Source organism: Crassostrea angulata, chromosome 7, assembly GCF_025612915.1.
Source record: "Crassostrea angulata isolate pt1a10 chromosome 7, ASM2561291v2, whole genome shotgun sequence".
Taxonomy (NCBI): domain Eukaryota; kingdom Metazoa; phylum Mollusca; class Bivalvia; order Ostreida; family Ostreidae; genus Magallana; species Magallana angulata.
The window spans coordinates 15,841,933-15,862,515 of record NC_069117.1 but is presented as its reverse complement, the minus strand read 5'-3'; the positions used below and the strand labels follow the sequence as shown (position 1 = coordinate 15,862,515).

The 20,583-nt window shown below is 34.7% G+C and overlaps 2 protein-coding genes across 4 annotated transcripts; one reads left to right on the top strand and one right to left on the bottom strand.

Moving 5' to 3' along the window:
• Nucleotides 1–1,027: 1,027 nt before the first annotated feature.
• Nucleotides 1,028–9,083, top strand: LOC128156100 (nucleoporin p54-like). 2 transcript variants are annotated; one of them, XM_052818105.1, is made up of 12 exons: nucleotides 1,028–1,256; nucleotides 1,509–1,562; nucleotides 1,751–1,974; nucleotides 3,632–3,692; nucleotides 3,821–4,044; nucleotides 4,486–4,673; nucleotides 5,110–5,303; nucleotides 6,189–6,337; nucleotides 6,710–6,817; nucleotides 7,980–8,099; nucleotides 8,363–8,473; nucleotides 8,713–9,083. In XM_052818105.1, exons 1-12 carry the CDS (start codon nucleotides 1,160–1,162, stop codon nucleotides 8,827–8,829), a joined length of 1,647 nt encoding a protein of 548 aa, XP_052674065.1. In that variant the 5' UTR covers nucleotides 1,028–1,159; the 3' UTR covers nucleotides 8,830–9,083. The 2 variants fall into 2 exon arrangements, with proteins under 2 accessions (XP_052674065.1, XP_052674066.1); XM_052818106.1 differs by lacking the exon at nucleotides 1,509–1,562.
• A 143-nt stretch (nucleotides 9,084–9,226) lies between these two features.
• On the bottom strand, nucleotides 9,227–12,664 carry LOC128156101 (C1q-related factor-like). 2 transcript variants are annotated; one of them, XM_052818108.1, is made up of 4 exons: nucleotides 12,124–12,664; nucleotides 11,592–11,821; nucleotides 10,106–10,240; nucleotides 9,227–9,747 (listed from the first exon to the last, which is right to left on the bottom strand). In XM_052818108.1, the coding sequence occupies exons 1-4, from the start codon at nucleotides 12,383–12,385 to the stop codon at nucleotides 9,472–9,474; spliced, it is 903 nt and encodes a 300-aa protein (XP_052674068.1). In that variant the 5' UTR covers nucleotides 12,386–12,664; the 3' UTR covers nucleotides 9,227–9,471. The 2 variants fall into 2 exon arrangements, with proteins under 2 accessions (XP_052674068.1, XP_052674067.1); XM_052818107.1 differs by having other exon boundaries at nucleotides 10,094–10,240; nucleotides 12,124–12,647.
• Between the last annotated feature and the right edge of the window lie 7,919 nt (nucleotides 12,665–20,583).

The window sequence follows — 20,583 nt, the reverse complement described above, 5'->3', positions numbered from 1 at the left end:
GTGCAAATAAATAGGACATGCACGGATCCAAATTTTCCGGAGGGAGGAGGGGGTCCGATGGATATTTGACTTTGCCCGGGGGGGGGGGGTGAATTTTACAATGTTAATTTAAAAAATGATTTCTAAAGGGGGTGGAGCCGGGTCCGCATCCACCCGACCTCCCCCCCCCCCCCTTTAAAAAGGGATCAATCAGATATTCGATTACCAATAGTAAGTAAGTAAACTTTAAAAGTAAGTAAATAAGTAAGTGAGTGAGGAAGTATAATTAATATATCATAATGTGTCATGTTATCATTTATAAATTTGACCACAAGATTAAGAATTTCCTTGTCTTCACTTTCAATTTTGAGTAACCAAAAACGTTTTTGTTCATTATCCGAAGCTGAATATTTTGGCCTAACCCTAACCAGATGTGTTTTTTTTCATATGGAAACTATAAAGAACTTAGATATCTAAGTAACGAATGGTTAACGGTTCGTAAACCATAGTTTACAGTCAATAAACAAATAGGATATCATATATAAAACCATAAGTTTAGCTCATTTTTTGTGAATTTGCATGGCGTGCCCCTGAGTAAACGTAATCCTTGAGAGAGATCTTAATTTTTTTCCTTCAAATTCTAAAGTTGAAGATGAATATAAATTGTTATATCAATACTGCAGTATAATGAATACAGCAAAAAAAGGATATATTCCTATTCAACTTCATTAGAAAAATGTCTTTCTCATTACATTTACTCAGGGGTGCAAAAAATATCCATTATGAAGGAAAAACTACAATAATATATAGATCTATCATTTGTTGTACATTGTGTCCTTCTGTATTGTATATAGTACTGTTTTTCCCATAACTAGGCCAATGACCCACTTTACATGCTGTAGTGACTAAAAATCTGTCAAAAATATCCACTATTTTTACCAAGGCTTTCTTTATTTTAAAATTCCTACAGATAATAAAACGATTCACTTGGCAGGATGACTGCTAACCGGAATGAAAAAAAAAAGATTCAGTTATGGCCCTTGACCAAATCTTTTGTGGTGAAGATAAAAAGAGACGAGCGGGAAAGCAAAATGGCATGATATTAAGCTCGTAGAAGATAGAATGTAGTTCATTAAAAGGACATGAAATCTAGTCTGACAAGCCAAACTACCTAAGAAATATGGCATTTAGTCTTGGAGTTGGAACAACACCGTTCGGTGCTACTGGTACCACATCAACGCCCTCCTTTGGATTCGGGACCTCCACACCATCTACAGGTATACCACTGTTTCGATCCAGAACTTCAAACTACCTAACAGTAAATAAGACTGTCGTTGTTTACGTTGATTTGTAACTTTATAATTAATAGTTACATATTGTAGAGCACTAATATCAATTAACTTGTTTACTGTTTTTAATTTTTATGCAAATATTTTATTCTGTCAGATATAATACAAATGGGATTTCCCTTTTCTATATTTAGTTCTAATATTTTAATGCATGGATTCTTGAATTTTTTTTTTCACCAGGATTTGGGTTTGGAACACAGCCCACTACAACAACCTCTTCGGGATTTTCATTTGGTAAATTAGGCTTAGGCCTGGTAATTTACAATGTATGCAATCATGCAGTCATGAAACAGCAATTTGCATTGTACTGATATGAACATATTTTGTATGTAACACTAAAACTCTTTCTCTTTGAACTCATTCTTCTTCCTAAATTTATTAGTTAAAAAATAGTATGACAGTATCAATATACATATTTACAGGTGGTTTTGGTACCCAAGCAAAAACAACAGCAGCCACAGGTTTTTCATTTGGAGCACCTGCTGCCACTACAGCATCAGGATTTTCCTTTGGTGGTGCCCCAGCCTCCAGTGCCTCTACAGGGTTCTCATTTGGTGGAGCACCTGCTTCAACTGCTACAACAGGATTCTCATTTGGAGGTGCAAATACTGGCACATCAGCATTTGCAGGAGGTTCAGCTTTTCCAGTAAGATTCATTTGTACAAATCTACCTGAATTAAAAGAGCTTAATTTAAACCCTGTCTTGAATATTCAAATCAGATACTCACTTTATTATTTTGTTTAATATTCTCTTCAATATTGATGACATGTGTCATGAAATAAAATTGTTTTGTAAAAGAAGAAAAGTGTTAAAATGTATAAGTGTTGAATGATACTGAACACAAAATTTCAATGTGGTAAAAATTTTCTTAATCTGGTTAAGGCCAGCATTTTTTTATTTTTAGGTTTACGAACCACAAAATGATAAAGTTCCGTAGGAGGAGGAAATAAAAAAAAAAATAAAAATCTCTTGACCTAAAATTTTTTTACTTTTAGGTTCACGAACCTTTACTTTTAGGTTCACGAACCACAAAATTGTAAAGTTCTGTAGGAGAAAAAAAAAACTTTTATGACATCATCTTTATTCTAATATTAATATAATGAATGACAACTTCTTGATAGTGGTGTGTAACTGCATTAAGTGTAGCATGTGAAAAGTATGTCATCTGTGTAACATATCTCTGAAATAGTACAATAGAATATTAGACATACAGCTTTGATATTACATGTACATATAGCAATGTCAGGGGTGTGCAATTACAAAATTTGGCCACAAAGTTACTAGCCCAAAATTCAAAGTTACCAGTCAAACTATTGTCGGACATGTCAACATTTCATTTAAAAAAACAACCTAAATTTTATGTACATAAAGTAATAATGTTTTCTCCTGTATGATACTAGTATTTAATTATTAATATACAAAATATTTATTACTTTCATGTTTTCTGCAGTTAAGAAATATTCAACTTCATTGATCTCTCACATTTTTTTTACAATATTGGTTTGGGTGTTTATATGTGCAAAAAACTCAAACATAACATTGTGAATGTGAACAGACTCAATAAAATCACTGCAACTATATGTGTGCATGTATTTTATCCTGTTGAATTTCCATGTACAAAGTACAACTATGCAATTAATTATGTAATGGTAAATTTAAATTGAAAATAACGGAAAATGCACAAACAATAATATGATTTTTTTTTTTAATTCACTAGGCAGGTCACTTTAAAATGTGTTCATAAGAATAGTTACTGCAGAATATCTCTAATACATCTCTCTCTCTCTCTCTCTTTCTCTCTCTCTCTCTCTCTCTCTCTCTCTCTCTCTCTCTCTCTGTAAAATAAATTTTTAAAAAAGCCAATGAATACATATGCCAATTCAACACAAAAAGAAAGGGAATTATTTTACAGTAATGTACTTGAAAACAGCTGCACAGGTAACTATCGAAGCCATGTTCAGTGAGGTGTGACTATCTCGTCTAGCCACTGGTCAACACTGTCGGTAAAACTTCAAAGTATGAAACTTACAGCAGAGTGTTTGTAGAAGCTTCTCTGAAGAATGTAGCACGAGAAAAAGATGCGTACGAAATTTTTAGGCTATCGTGACACAAAAAGAGCAGATTTTATGCCTCTGTGATAACAATGACGATACACTTTTCCTACTAGAAAAAATTTGCTGTCGGGGAGAAAAAAAAGATCTTTTTTGTAATTTTATTTTTTTTCTAAAAACTCAGAAAACCGAGCGGCGGGTTTGTAAACCTAAAAATAAAAAAATGCTGTCCTAAACTTTCCCTTTTCTAGAGTTTTGGAACAGGCCTTGGAGGAACAAGCACTTCCACGTCTGCATTTGGTTTTGGTGGGGGTAAGTTTAAGTTTTAAAAACAGAGCTGATTTTTTTTCCTTTCTTTGGTTTATATTTATAGATTACGGTAAGTAAAAGAATCGGAAATTTTTTTTTTTAATTATTGCATTTTTTTTATGAATTAAAAGCCCAACAGACAAATCCCCTTCAAGCCCAGCAGCCACAGCAGGCTACATCCAACTTGGAGAACATTGCATCGGCTGTGACTCTGCCACAGATATATGGAGATGAAAGGGATGCCATAATAGCCAAATGGAATCAGCTACAGGCTGCATGGGGCACAGGGAAAGGAATATACAATCCACGAGGAAGTGTTGAATTCACTCCAGATAATCCCTACTGTAGATTCAAAGTAAGATTAGAAAATTATTGATTAAACAAACAATGTCAATCATTTCATATCAATTTTATTTGTTATTTTTAATATTCAATTGGAATAAGCATGATTTAAGAATCAATAATATAATGAGTGTTAAATTGTACGTGTTTTTGAACCTGTGTCAATTGAAAATAATCAGCACAACTATTTTAAGTTCTTGACTGCGTTGTTATTAAGTCTTTATGTTTCTCATTAGCAATCTTAGACTTTCAGATATAAAACTTTGTTTTGTTACTTCTAACAAAAAGGCTGGAATCTCTTTAATTTTTAACACAGTATTTCATAATTTTTCTTGCAGAGTTTTAAAACTTGATATATGCTAATACCGGTTTGAGACTTCATTTCTCTGTCTAATCCTGCTATCCTTTTGGGTGTATTACCGGTACATGTATAATCTCTGTCTGATTTTGTTAGGCTGTGGGGTATAATCGCCTGCCAAAGACAAAGAATGAAGATGGGTTGGTTTCTCTGTTCATAAAGAAACCTGAAGCAGAGGTGAGAGCTAACCAACAGCAGATTGTGGACACGCTCTTTGTGATTTTTGGAAGCAAGCCTCAACTCTCTGTGTGTGTGGAAGGCATTAAGAAGCTCCCAGATAACCTGTAAGAACTTTCTACGAGATATATTGACAAAATTTTTTAGTTGAAAAGGAAAACCTGCATTATGGCTCATTTTAGTATAGTTTTATGTTTAATGAAAATGGAGTTTTATCCATGATGTTATTTACACTAAGAGGGAACATTGTGTTGCTTTAGAAGTGTCTGATGTTTTCTATTTTGCTTCAGTTTTTGCATATATGTATGCTCACATTTAAATTCAAAACTCTTGACATCAAGATGCAACATCAATACTTCAGGGCATTAAGTTATGCATGTATTCCAGAGAACTGCATCTATATTAAAACTGATCCTAGAGTTAAGTAAATCGTTTAAAAAGTAGTACATGTTAAATTTTTTGCTTGATATCAATTGATAGAGAAAATTAATTTTCGTAGATTAATCTTGTCAGAACTAAAATGTGAAATGATATTTTCTACAGGACAGAATTTGTGATTTACATCCTTGAAAGACCTGCTTCAGGACCTGCAAGAAGAATTCCTTCAAACGAGACCACTAACTTCCTTAATGGACAACTGATTCAGCTGAAGAGTAAGCTGGTGGTGGAGAACATTGTCCCCAAGATGGGCTTTACGGAGCAGGCACTAAAAGAGTACCTGGACACCCCACAAGAAGGTACTCCAGTGGATAGAATATGTTGGTTTTAAGTACTGTTAAATGTATTAAAGCTGCTTGGTCCGATTTTTTTGTAATTACAGTATCAAAATTTTTTCCATACAAATCATTTATCTTAGAAAGTTATGGACTTTCTTCTATTTACACCAGCAGAATGAGTCTTCTTTCAAAGTTAGAAATATTCAAAATAAATAAAAATAATTTCTCTTTGGGCAAACGAAAAAACAAACCAAAATGCATCACGGGAATGTTTAGAAAAGGAAACCGCTTGGTTTCGTCCCCCGAATGATTAGGGTTATTCAACCCGCATGCTATGTATCGATTGTAAAGAAAGCAGACTTTGGAAATATTAGCGAACAAAACATACACAATCATGTTTATTTGTAATTTGTCTGATGATTTCGACCTTTATTTAAAGCGATGTCAAAGTCGTAATACAATCATACCCGTACGTCTCGTCGTCAGGGGTGAAATTTAACATGAGGCGAAATAACGCGGTACCTTTTAATGTCGTTTGTTTTGTTAGCAAATTTTGTACGCATTTTTCTTCATTGAAATTTGGCATAATTGACGGGTAAAACTACTGCAATGTCTATTATTATACATATACTAAGCATAGCCATCGTTTAAAGGGGTGCATAAAATTTGATATAAAATCGGACCAAGCAGCTTTAAAAAAGTCGTTTAAATGTTTAAAATTCTTTACACCTGATAGCCTTGTATGCTCAAATACATGTATGTATAGTTTTTTAGGCTTTATTTACTGTTGTGCATACCTTTATTAAGAATATCTTGAAGATATTTTCAAACTTTTTTAATTACTAGTAAATTTATAAAATTGATTCATATAAACAAATGTGCATGAACATTTTTTTTTTGATACAGGTATTCATCCCTTTTTGTGGGAACAAGCCAAGTTAGACAACCCTGATCCAGACAGCTTGGTCCCTGTTCCAATGATTGGGTTTAAGGCCCTGCACCAGCGACTGAAGCATCAAGAGCAGCAGACCCAGGCTCATCAGCAACGCCTCGATGTAAGACACTAGATCTGTAGACACTTGATCTGTAGCACTGGTGTACTTTATGAATGAATATGAATGTGTACATATATATATGGGGAAATGGTGGTTACAGGTATCTCACTGTAGAGCTGAAACCAATACCACAAATTGATACTTGAATTTACAAAAACTACTGTTGTGTTTATATTAAACCCTAGTTGTCATCATGTATAGATATTTTTCAGATATGTGTTCTTTGAAATTGTTGAAACTATGACACCCAGGTCCAAAATTTAGCCTCATGGGAGATGTTAAGTTTATAATATGGAGGAAATCTTCAGAAATTTTTCTCTTTAGAATAGCAATATTGGTTATACATTTGGTCAATTGTTTTCTTACATGCAGTTGATTGCTGAGGATTTAGAGTCACTTCAACAGAAGCAGGTGAACATGTTGGCAAAGTTAGAGGAGTACAAAAGGAAGCACATACAGCTCAGCCACAGACTCTTACAGGTAACTGATACACAGGCTCTTACAGGTAACAGATACACAGGCTGTTACAGGTAACTGATACACAGGCTCTTAAAGGTAGCTGATACAGCTCTTACAGGTAACTGATACAAAGGCTCTTACAGGTAGCTGATACAGCTCTTACAGGTAGCTGATACAGCTCTTACAGGTAACTGCCACAATGCTCTAACAGGTAACTGATACACAGGCTCTTACAGGTAGCAGATACACAGGCTCTTACAGGTAACAGATACATAGGCTCTTACAGGTAGCTGTTACACAGGCTCTTACAGGTAGCTGATACAGCTCTTACAGGTAACTGACACAATTCTCTAACAGGTAACTGATACACAGGCTCTTACAGATAGCTGATAAACAGGCTCTTACAGGTAACTGATACACAGGCTCTTACAGGTAACAGATACATAGGCTCTTACAGGTAGCTGATTCACAGATTCTTACAGGTAACTGCTAAACAGGCTCTTACAGGTAACTGATACACAGGTTCATACGAGTAGCTGATACACAGGATCTCACAGGTAACTAATATTTCTCACAGTATCACCGGTATGGTTTTTTTTGTACACTGAGTGTAAAACAGCAATGTGAGATTTTGCTTTCTGACACTGTGTATTACTATGCTGCTATGAAATGTAAATAAACATTGTATGCTGTAAGGAAATGATAAATGATGGAATGAGCTAATCAAAAAGTCATTTTTTGGGGGGCTAAATTAATTACAATTTATCATATTTTCATTGAACAAATTGTCGCTTGCTCTCTTCTAGACTTGCACTATTTGTGGCACGCAGAGGGATAAACCAAAGGTATAAACTTATGAATGTCGTAACGGAAAGTTTTTGAACATTGTTTCTTTACATAAAATATTTCAAGAAAAATAATCATTCATTATGAACTTGTGTTTAATAGTTAAATTCCACCCCCGAGATTAGAGCCACATCCTAGATTGTGAATCTTGTCCCCTTAGCGGAATTTTACCAGCCCACACTAGTAATAATGAATGATTCTATTGAGCTCAATGCTTTCAGAGCTCAGCAACTTAAATCTCTCACAATATAGTCCGTTGGAGGGAAGTATGAATGGGTTTTAATTTTGTGTTACACATTTCTATGCCTATGAATTATATCTAAACTAATTTTTTCAGGTTGTTGTGAAACAAGAGATTTCTAGAAAAATGGGATATTCCATTCAAGCAGAAGAAGAACAACTTCGAGTGCAGTTGGAAAAAATTCAACTCGAACTCAACCACCCAACACAGTTTAAGGTACAAACTGCTTATGAACTACTGAAATTGTTTTGTTGTTTTAATCCCGTGCTGTTTAAATGAGACTAGATAAAATATAAGCTTGTCTAGGTTTTTGATCCCCTCAGCTTGAGGTCATTTTACTGAGGTCACAGCATTAGCTCAAGTTATGACTGTTGTTTTCTCACATTCTAAGCTCTAGAAAGGAGGCGGAATAAATTTGTTTTTTTTTTTACTTGGAAGTTAAAAGAATTAATGTCTCAATTTCATCATATTTATGACAGGGGCGGTTAAATGAGCTGATGTCCCAGATCCGCATGCAGAATCATTTGGCGGGAACGAGAGCAGACGTCAGCTACCAGATGGATCCAAGCCTGCAGCAGGAAATCAAACATGTGAGTCTAGATCCTCCCTGTTCATGATCAGAGCATGTGGAATAATTCTGTTGGTGTGGTCTGGAAGTAACCATGAAATGTTGGAGATGTTATCATTAAACAAATAAGTAACTTAATATACTTTGCATGCAGGATGGCTCTTTATTAAACCCGTGTTGTATTTAATAATGAAGAGATTTTGTGCTTGTAGCACATTTATAATCAGCTAAACTATTTGTTTCCATGGGTTTTATTTTCAGCTCTTGAAACAACAACAAGAAGGACTTACGCACTTAGTGAATATCATTAAAGAAGATGCACAGGACATCCAGTTAATGGAGATGAACCTTGAGGCGTCCCCATTCAGTCAGCGGTGACAGAGCCAGGGTCTCTCAACTTCATGTACAATGTACATTTGTATTATCATTTGTTCCTATAGACACTTTACATGGCTACAATTCCTGTGTATTTGACAGGATTTGCCATATTTTCATCTCAATGATGTATTGACATTCAAGCCTTTTTAGACTTATTATAGAGTGTGTGTATGTCATCATATACTGCAAATACCTGTTGTCAGATGTTATGAAATACTTTAAAACATTCAAAATAAAATTTACAGCAAATTTCAGGGTATTCGTGTTAGTATTATACTAGTAACCCTTTTTTTTTAATAAGAAAAACAATGTACATTAATTGAATTGTATAAGACTAATGAAAAAATAGTAAAACAGATTTAATATGCAGATATTTTTAATGTTTAACTGGAATCAATAGTTTATGTTTGCATCATAAAAAGTAACTTGTTTAACATAGGCAAGTTTTTTTTTATTTAAGTGCCTTAGTTATGTTTATTATTTGTATTAGGACTGTTTATGCATTTTCTTGATAACACACATAAAAACAAAACCACGTTGAAATATCAAGTTATGTTTCCTGAATACATCAGATAATGCATTGATGAATTTATCGGTGATCAGTTTCAACCATTTCATTGCTCTGATTCTCTACCTCCGGTCTTAATCACTTGTTACTCTCAGTAAATGTCCGGAAAATGACGAGAACCCGAGCCCAGCCAACACCTGATTGGCTGGCAGGAGACAGTAGACCTTTTGACCCCGGCTCATTTTAATAATGAAGCTGTTGGAGGATCCCATCTCGTGCACTTGCTTTGGGGTGGACTTGGGTGTAGGGGCGGACATGAACGGACTCATGGGTGCCTTCTGAGCAGTGTTTTCTTCCCGGTGACCTATCGTTCCGTCAGCCCAAACGGACACCACTCGCTCACTGTTAAACTGAAAAGATATCGTAGATTATAATAGCTTTTGCATTTTACTCGGGACGTGTATACGTAAGTTGTCATGTTTGGATGTCATTTTCGAATAAAACGCCAAAGACTAAAGTCTCATTTTGCTAAGGTATAATTGTTGCTTAGCAGGTAAATTTCTGCGCTATGTTTTCTGATTCCAACGTCTCAGATTTTGAGAATATTGGTGTGCACAAAAGAATTGAAATTGTTTCTGCGTAGTGGTTTTAAAATCAAAACGAATTTTTCCATTAAATGGACCCACTAAAGAATTGACTACAAGGTCTAGCTGAAGCTTTTAACTGAAGTCAAACCCAGTTGACCTTGACATTTACCATGACCCTGACCTCCGCCTGCTTGTTGACCACTGTGTGAGCGTGCACGGTAAACTGGTAATATCCGGGGATACGTGCCGTGAACACTCCCTTGTCCTCGTTGTACCCAGATCCGATATTACTGATCACGTTGTCAAACTGTATGATCTAAACCACAACTAAAATTATGTCAAAGCAATAAAGTTTCTTTGTAAATATGGTATTATTTTTGTATAGAACAGTACTCTCGCTCTGTATCAACAAGGGGATACATGTTCATTTATAACTTCAGAAACGCTAAATATTGCTCCTTTCTATATTTAGAAAAGTTAAAATAGATAATGTGGAAAAGAAAACATTAACTGTAAATAATTCAATCGCGAGATGCAGGTTCATTCGTTAATTTGGAAAAGCATTTAATTGTTCCCGTCAAAAATTTAAAATGTTTGACTGAAATTTTAGAATGGAAACATAAGCTGTTAATAGTTATTGCCTTAAAAACTGAAATTGCTGAGCTGGCATATTACAGTAGCATGATGCGCCGACGCAAGTTCCTCACAATTATACGTACTTTGCCAAGGCGGTAAAGTAGCCACAAATTCCTAACACTCTCGGGGACAGAGTCACACCACAAATTGTGAATGATATTCAACGACTCAATTAAATCAATCGAAAGAACTCGTGGGAGCTCATCCTCAAAATTATGAGAGAAAATCAACTATGCAAAAATACGTGCATTTTTGATATTTCGATATACAAATAGTTTTTGTTCAAAATGAACAAGCGATTTTGTCAACGTACATTTTTCATCATTACTAGGCATTGTGGAATATCCAGGATAAGTAAATCAAATTGAGAACGGTTTCGTAATACATGAAATCATTAAAAAGAAAGCTCAAAAGTTTTTATTGCCCAACTGTGTGGCGCCCATAAAAAAAGCATTGAATTTGGGGGAAAGTTTTGCAAAAGATAGCATTATACCGACATTCTTCATCTCAAATAAAGACGTAATAGTGAGCGCTTTGCTAATGGTTGTCTGACAATTGCATTTTATTTCCTTTGAGCCTGTCAATTATTCATAACAAATTGCAGAGAATGGACCGTTTCTAATATCACCGTCATCAAATTCACGCAAAAGTTTGAAACCTAATTTTAAGTTGTGAATAAACCACTCATAAGCCTTTAGAAAATTTCATTTTGGTTTGTGGAAATGTCATTAAAGATACCTTGATGAAACAATAAAATCACGGTAATATTTCGATTGTTTATGGACAAGATTCATATTTTTCAATATTTTTGACTATTCAAAAAATGAAGCTTCTTAACTGAGGTTTCAAAATCTATTTTATTGTAGCAATTTTACTCTTTTTTGCTCTTGATGTAAAGTTATGGCGAAATTATATATATAAAAAAACGATTTCTGTGAAACAAGAGCAAATTTCAGAATCATCAATAACTTTGTCTTATCTACAACTTCGTAAAACAAAATATGCAGAGGATATCATATCAATTGCACTACCTTATAATAACTGTACGGACCAAAAGGCCTCGCCTCCATAACCACAGAGAAAGCCACAAACATGTCCGTTACGCGAGTCCCATTGTCTCGGCCCCCGCGAGGTCCGGGGTCACCTCTAGGTCCCTGGGGACCTTGAGGTCCCCTGTCGCCTTTTGGTCCAGGTGGTCCTTGAGGACAATTGCTGCATTTTGTGTTATCTGCTGTGAAGTTTATCACACTTTCTTTACCGCCTGTAAATATCAAAGATATACTGATATATGTCGAAATACCAGTTTTTACTTAGACGGGGTTCACTATGGTATGGTTTTGGCTACTACATGTAGTACTAATAATAGAATCATATACATATACATCCTGATAGCTCATTAGTAATGCCTTGGAAAAAATTCAATTGGTCAGACTAATTAAGGCAAATTATAAACCCCTCTTGGAGAATCGTACTTCATCGTTATACGTTTTCGTTTAATGAGAAAGCACATTGAAAATGAAAAACCAAAAAAGTACGTCCTGTAAATTTATTGTTAAGACCAACCTTGCTGTACTAGTCCACCATTGAGATAGATATTGACGGGACCCGCGGACTGGTACACGACGTCCGGCTTTGTACATATCCTGTGTGTTTCATTTAGTTCATTTTCGGACACTCCGTTTTCCTTACCGAAAGCAACTGCACTCGCATTCAAAATTGGATTCAAACGAAGGTCGGAGTAACCCGTAGCCAGAAGAGGGATTAAATTGAGCAATAGAGGCCACATTGTTTTGACAATTTCTTGACTTTGTACGTGTATTGCCATTGGAAGTCAAAGCTATTGCAGGTGTTGTGAAAAATTATCGAACCAAATTTAGTGTTATCTACCTTATACTACCGTTCCGTCATTGATATTAACTGCGGTGAAGTTGATATCAGAGATGGAAAATGACGATTTCGTGACAGTTTTGAGATATCAGACAGGGATCTGAAAATTTAAATTTCTTCTCGGCTGTAACTGATGGAAGATGCATATTTCCCAGAATACACTTGTTTCTCTGCATCCTATTGTATCCAATCTGGACATCCTTAATCGATCTGCCTGATTATAGAGTCAGCGATGTTTTGGCTAAAGCTACAAGTTTGCAATATGTTATCAATATAGGGCTGCCTAATTTTGAGTAGTAAAATTAATGTGTTATTCGTATTTAGTGACTCTACACAGTGTACTTTGTAAGTAAATGTCGTCACAGTATTTTAAGTTACGGGTAAAGTAATATAGTATATTTACATTTTCCAGTGCCTTTGCCTGTGATAACACTACGTATCGATTTTGTACTATATAACCCATCATACAAATGACGCCAAATTGAGGCGCCAGCGGGGTCTGATTATTTATATTTAAATATTTAATTGTACGATGGCTTAAAATAAACATAAGTAATAAGGAATCATTCTTTGAATATTATGAGGTGATAATTTCGGTCGGGGCGTGATCAAATCTATCATAAAGCCCGAAGGACTTTATTGGATTTGATCACGCCCCGACCAAAATTATCACCTCATAACACTCAAAAAATGATTCCTTATTCCTTATATAATAGTATGTATCGGGAAATGCAAGTAAATGCAATGCAGCGCTGTCACTATCTAGGTCATTTAGACTGCTGTTCCGTGTAACTCCAAAGACATTGCTAGTATGCGTATGGTCACACAGGGATGGGCAGTCGATCTGATATGACATAGTATATTTTGTTGGATATTAATTACCGTTCTCTTATTTTTAACATATCTTTGAATTATATTTCTTTAACATTTGATGTTGATTTAATACGATTATTAATACTGTTCTTGATTTATGTTATATAAGAACACTCAGTTAAAATGAATATGCTAGGGAAGTCCTTGGAACAGCCGCATTGGAGCTCATTTAAGGCAATACTCATCGTTTTGACTGGAACTAAGACGTGAAATTGACATTGTTAAAAAACGTTTCACTGTCATGATCAAAGCGGAGAAAATATGATCTGATAATTTACTGATGACGTTCATGGTATGTTGGAGAATAATGGCCTCGGCATCTCTTTATTTCGGCAATGGTTCTAACAGAGTAGTTGATAATGGATTTTAAAAGGTTTTTACCAGGAACTAAACGTTTTTCAGGTTCACCATTTCAGAAGTTGGATTAGGTGTAAAGAAGAATAATGACCTCCGTAGAATAATGACAGGTGGTCATTTTTCGACGTAGAATAATGACCCCTCTTGCTATACAAAAATTGGATTTTTCTGAAGAAAAATGACCCTTTTCTTCATGTTAAACATGAAGAGAAATGACCCCCGTAGAAAATGACCCTTTTCTTCATGTTAAACATGAAGAGAAATGACCCCCGTAGAAAAATGACCCCCGTTGTAAACAAGAATAGAATTTGGTATCCCCGTATCTACGATATCTTCACTCTGTTCAGTTGATTTTGAAGTTATGAACACCGAACTTGTAAAGAAATCGCTGAATATAGTTTTTATATCCGTAGCAAACACACACAAACACACTTACATTGCCACAAATTGATTAGTAACAGTTATGTCTCTCTTTTCTCGACGACATATGGCGGGAAATGACGCTGCACTTGTGTAGAAATCTGCTGAACTATACTTGAAACTTTACCATGAATAATTCTTAATATACTTGAAACTTTACCATGAATAATTCTTAATAAAGTTTTATTTAAGAAATAAGGTATCATATTTGGATGTATATCGGGATATAAATACGGGTTGGCCACGTGATCAAATCCCATAAAGCCCGAAGGGTTTATACCCCCCTTAATTTTGATCACACGATCTTAGAAACACACGCGTTAGGTATAGCTAGGAAGTTTCTTAATATTTATAACAAGGGTCTAAGGGCTTCTATCATATCTCAATGAACCCATTTAGCTCACTAGAACTTTGTCATTTTTTAAACTCCTCCCTTTTCTTTAAAGTGTACATCAAACGAATTACAGGGCAGTGCAGGAGACCTAGAGGGCTATCATGTCCAGGTCTCAAATTTGTACGGGTACCACCAGGTGGTTCCGAGTGGTTTATATCTCCCTTGATTTTGATAACACGATATTTACTGCCTCCAAAGTTTTCAATGCTCCTACAAACTATTTATGCATTAATCGTCTTGATATTAATTAAAGTATGCCAATGATGACGCAATATATATTTTCTGTTCGAGTACTCTCAGTACTTTGTCTTACTATTTTTCTTACTGGTCGTTAGCTGTCTGCTGTTAGTGGCTCCTAACTTCAGCGTGGTTATCATGCCCAGCAAAGGAGTAAACTGTTCATAATTTTGGTTTCATCATTAATTCTGGTCGAAGCACTTGCACATCCAGTAGTTTGTTGTAGGGGAAAATCGTCAATGCAGGTATAATTCATGAACAGTGTCTACATCATCGTTTTATAGTGTCTTGTATCTCGAAATAATTTCAATGTGTTGTCACTTTTAAAAACATTAAATACATGTAAATGTAACTCGTTACGATGACAACCATACCCCGATACAATACGTCAGTATCATGTTGTAACCGAAGGATTTTTATTTTCTAAGATATACCCTTTCTTTCACTTTAAGTTTATTCAAATATGAATTATAATTTTTGTTACTTTCTGTGAACTGCAGTAAAAGTTACAATATTGTAAATACTATTTCACAAATAAAAAAAATTATACTGAAAAACTTTAATCTATAAGGGGGGGGTCATTATTCTACAGGGGTCACTTTTCTTCATGTAGAGTGCTCATTTTTATGAAAATGACACTTATTCTTCAGGAAAAGGGTTATTTTTCTACGTAAAATATTGACCGGTGTCATTTTTATGCGTAGAATTATGACGGGGGGGGGGGCATTATTCTACGTCGAAAAATTACCCCCGGTCATTATTCCACGGGAGTCATTATTCTGTTTTACACCGGAATTCCACACCCTCGTTAAAGCGGGTATTATATTTATATACTCTCCCTTTTATAAATCACTATTTATAGAAACTCGACCGATTCAGCTGGCTCGCATAATGACTTTTGCACTAACGTAATGCAAAAAATAAAACGGCTGACAAGACAAGGATTTCACCATATATTGCATTGCTACAATTGGTTTTGATGTTTTTAATAGTAAAACACTCTCTGAAAAAGAGGCATGTTTTAACAAATTGATCAAAGTTGTCCCTTGCAGAATCTGTAATCTAATAAACTTAATGCAAGAGCAATTGAAACATTATAAAAAATACAATCACTTAACATTTTATGATGTTGGATGTTATTTTAGACCGTGAATCATCCGCGCAACAGAACTGTCCTTCGCTTTTTCTACACAACTTAACATATATCCATGACAACGGAGTCATTGTGTAGTGTGACCCTGCCAATGGCTCCACGGACGGATGTTACAACAGAAACCAAATAGCGTCATTTTGTGATTTCACGACGTGCAACTCATCAGTCAGATTCCCTAGTACGCTACTTAAACATCATATCTCTGCTACATCTGCAACTTAACAAACTTATAGATTATATTAATTATTATTTATTTATAAGTTATAAGTTCTCCCAAAACCATATTCAGACATCCTTTTTTAAAAAAAAATTGACAAAACTACCTTATACATCCATACAACTAATTCCTAATACATGTGAACAGTACATGAACCTATGCTATATTGTTAGCTATATTGTTAGCCATTAGCGTACGATTAGACAAATAAACTTGCGTGATTTCATTAAGAATTAATAATAATATCAATATAACCCTGGTCGTTATTGGCATGGAGACTCTCTATGTGAAAGTCCGGACGATACTCGAGGTGAGTTGTTTCATTATTAAATCTAATAATTTTAGGTATGGGGATAATTAACGTACTGGTCGTGAGAGCTGTTTGATGTCAATATGACTACATAATTGATATACTGTTATGAAATTTTTATTTAGTATTTCCCACTATACATCGGATAAATCTTAAGACTCTAAGACTGTGGTAGATTTTTAGAGAAAGTGAATGAGAGATGTACAATCTTACAACATGATGTGTCGTGTTGGCACGAACTACACAATCCTCTCTCACCAACTTTATTTTTTAAATTTTGCACATGAAAATTCACCGAGCTATTGATATTAAATACAAATAAGAGCCATGTTAGCAAAGTTTGAAAAGATGTCATGATTTGTCGATATCTGTCAGTGTTATTTGTTTTTCAGCCAATGGATTGCATTATTGTGTCCACTCGGAAACAGTCGACAGTGTTCAGTTCATTGTACCATCAATCCCGAGTCAGTAAATTGTACAATGACTTTCAAAGTCACATGCTTTGTGTGTAACTTTAACTTTTCTCTCACGAGTTTTACAGCTAGGTATATAGATTCTTTCATTCAAACACTTTGAGTGTCACGTTTCATTTTATAATGCCTTGGATCAAATCATATTTTGATTTTAATGTAATGAGAAATTATCATACAAGATACTTATATTGAACATATTCAAACTTGGCTGATTACTATGATAGCCTGGATATTAATCTTCAAAGATCAAGTTTTAAACTTAGTTTAGTTCGGCCATCATATTCCGATACTGTAGTTTTTCAGAAAACTGTCAATGACGTTTAGATCAACTAGTATCCAATTTCATGTGACCGGAAATAAATGTAAGATTTCATTATCATTATTTTTTAAAGGTGCGTTTGTTTGGTCGTTAAACCTTCATTAGAACACTATTTAGATCTAATTATAATATTCAATTACATAACTCGACAGATAATTCCAGCCCACATGAAACTGTGTGATTCCTGTATGAATTTACTGAAATCAGGTTCTTCAGGAAAGTGGCCCCTACATCTACAGTACGGAAGCGACACAGAGGGTAGCTGCATGAGAACCCAGTCGCGATTTTAAAAAGACGGTGATGGAAACGCTGTTCTGTAGATGACTTATTTTGGTAAATACAGCTCGCTATATCTTACGATATCTCATCTGATACTGATAATGTCGTTATTTGTTATATATCCAGTTTCAATCTCATGCTGACGTATCAAATTCATTTTGATTTTTTATTCTTCTTTTCAGACTCCTGACGGAAGTGTTGACAATTATTATAACTATAAAAGGCAAATGATAATAATTATTTAATTTTTGCAACGTTTTTTTATCGATATCTATCAAGACTAAATAATAGATACAATGAATTCTTCTTACAGCTTAAAATATAAATATCTAAAGCATATAATCCCCTATTGATCTAACACGTAACGTCACAAATATCGGGTTGCTTTTCTTTAAACTTATCCCCCTAAAATCTTCTCGGTGATTAATTACAAGTCATATTTGGTAACCGTCTTAGCTTTCACTCAGCGGTATTGATGTAGTGTTGGCTGCAGCAGTTGTCGTCAGTAACGTCATAACGCTCGCCACTCTTAACGTCATTGTCGTCTGCTGTTGCTGTAAAAAGACAATAAAGAGAAAATAATTTTGTGGACATCAAACGACAATGTCCAAAGAGACAGATAATGAAGAACACTAAAATAACCAATTGTCTTTAAGAATGATAATTTCACGGAGCTTATCAGTTCAGGAGCTTTAAACTCGTATACATCAAATAACACAACTACAAACAGTACGTTCTTACATTTCTCAATAAATGATATATATGTATTCGTTTTATCACATGTTTATCTCAATATAAGGTGGGTATCATTCATCGCCAAGGTTCGGGGATCGAAAACACACAACTCATAGTCATCGGATAAAAATCATATACCATCACAATCCATGAGAGATCATATATAAAGTTTAGGTTTAAGACAAATGACTAGAAATAATTAGAAATCATTTAACTATAATTATACATTTTATTCAACAGACAATCTACCAGCTTATCACTTCAATGACGAATAACAATTTTATGTAAGTTAATATAATCTATACTTTATTTAAATACAACTATGAAATTTACGTTCAGATACATCATCGAGTTCAAAAAATAGAATTGATCAAGATGAAATATTGAAACTAAAATATGTATACTCTACGTGTAGTCAAAGGGACCCAAAATATCACAATCAAAACCAAAATATGATTTTTTTTTCAATTTACAACAGTTGCATGACTTGTTTACTAGTACATATATTTGTAGCTACTAAAGAAATGATTTAATAAAATGGAACAATCGTCGTCAAAGCTGCCATTTTCTGAATATGGAAAGCAAGAAAAAAGTGAAAAGATGGAACCCAGAGAAGAAACAGACCAAATGTAGATGCAACAGACAGACACAATACAAGACCAAGGTAACGTAGTGAAAGGTACTAGAAAATTAGAGGATGGCGAAGAGCTACATCGTTGGGGAAAGATCTTACTTTTGGAAGGAAATGGAAAGTTTATAGCGTTAGTGATATTGCTGCATTGAAAGGTACAGAGTAAGACAATGGAATCAAGAACCACTGAAAACGTTAATCACGGTAACGTGCAAAGCCAAGTGAAAATGAAATGCTCTCAGGTTCACAGTCTCTGCTAAAGTGAGGCACTGTTTCAAGTTTCTCCAACAATAAACAGGTGGAAACGGGGTCTAGTGATAAAACCATTCGCTTTAAACCAATAACCATAGCATTGTAGTGATGAAAATCTTGTCAATTTAAAAACAACACAAATATTTAAGGTACCATCCACAGAAGAGAATCTGGAATTCAAAGCATTACAGAACTTGAACACGTAAAAAAAAGTTGATTTAAAAAAAACAAATAGGCGTATTACAAAATCCTTTTCATTGTACTAATGGACAAGTTATTAACGAGCCCCCAGAGAATAGTCCCGGAAGATCCCAGAAAACCCGTCTTAAAGCCAAAAAGAATTATAGAAACTCTAAATTCAATTATGAACTTTTTCTGAGACTTTCAGTATAATGCTGAAATCTACAAAACGTTTGGATTAAGAGAAATCAAATAATGACAAATTACGAGAGGGTTTCGGTGGGAATAAATCGGATCATAATCAGGCATCAGTATCTAATTCCCATAACAATCTCTGTGATTATGAGCAGGGACCTTCAGAAACTATTACTATTGTCATAAGGAAACGCTAACTTCAAATTGACAGAGAAAAAGATTATATTAAAAGGGATGATAAAACGACGGGGAAGGCGAAAGAGTTTGGAAGAGTAGGCAAAAAAGTCAAGAAGTCGAAAAAAAGGCCTGATAAACTGAAGAAAAATAATAAAAAGAGACAAAAATAACATTGTACCAATGAAATCGGTCACGCGGACGACGATGAATTTTCATTTATGGTAAGCAGTCACAAAATTGATAATCTAAGCTTAGATCGAGAATTAGTGAATTATGTCAATAAAAATCAGCCCACAGCAGCCCAGACGTGGGGACAGTCGGAAGGCGACAGTAGGTGTAAGTCTATTTTCTAAGGCCTCGTTTCTAATTCTCTCTCTCTCTCTCTCTCTCTCTCTCTCTCTCTCTCTCTCTCTCTCTCTCTCAAAATACGATCCATGGGAGTGATTTTCTTTGTGGGAATGTTTAACTTACATTCTTTTAGACCCCGAACCATTTTTGATGAAGACGAAGAAAGCCTTACTGAGTTGTCCAATACGAATGACGATGACTACGTTAATATGATAAAGTACGGTCAACTGTTTGAATTAAGACGCAAATGTTCTTTGGCCCAGTGTCCAACATCGATGACAAATGAAGCTTCCTCTCTCTATTTATTTCAAAATATTGAAAGAATTCTGCACTCAATGGATATCGATGATGATTTTGCTTTACCAGCAATTAAAAAAACCTGAAGGGTGGAAAAGGTCAATATCCAGACAAAAAATAATTGAAGTGTCTATGATTTTTGCACAAGTTTTATCATTAACTTTATTTTTTTTTTTACAGAGGTAGAAAATTCTACCATTTTTGTGAAAGTAAGCGGAGTTCTGTCTTTGGTGCAAGATTTGGAAATGTTGTATGATAGGGTGTCAAAGTATCCAAGATTAAAGTTCTA

What these genes read in the sequence shown, in the direction of transcription:
- LOC128156100 (XM_052818105.1), top strand. Translation starts at nt 1,160, where the DNA reads ATGGCATTTAGTCTTGGAGTTGGAACAACACCGTTCGGTGCTACTGGT. An exon ending in ATCCCTACTGTAGATTCAAA is followed by an intron (nt 4,045 to 4,485) that starts GTAAGATTAGAA and finishes TGATTTTGTTAG; the next exon opens with GCTGTGGGGTATAATCGCCT. An exon ending in CTCATCAGCAACGCCTCGAT is followed by an intron (nt 6,338 to 6,709) that starts GTAAGACACTAG and finishes TCTTACATGCAG; the next exon opens with TTGATTGCTGAGGATTTAGA.
- LOC128156101 (XM_052818107.1), bottom strand. Translation starts at nt 12,385, where the DNA reads ATGGCAATACACGTACAAAGTCAAGAAATTGTCAAAACAATGTGGCCT. An exon ending in TGGTGGACTAGTACAGCAAG is followed by an intron (nt 11,822 to 12,123) that starts GTTGGTCTTAAC and finishes TGATATTTACAG; the next exon opens with GCGGTAAAGAAAGTGTGATA. An exon ending in AGGCGGAGGTCAGGGTCATG is followed by an intron (nt 9,748 to 10,093) that starts GTAAATGTCAAG and finishes ATATCTTTTCAG; the next exon opens with TTTAACAGTGAGCGAGTGGT.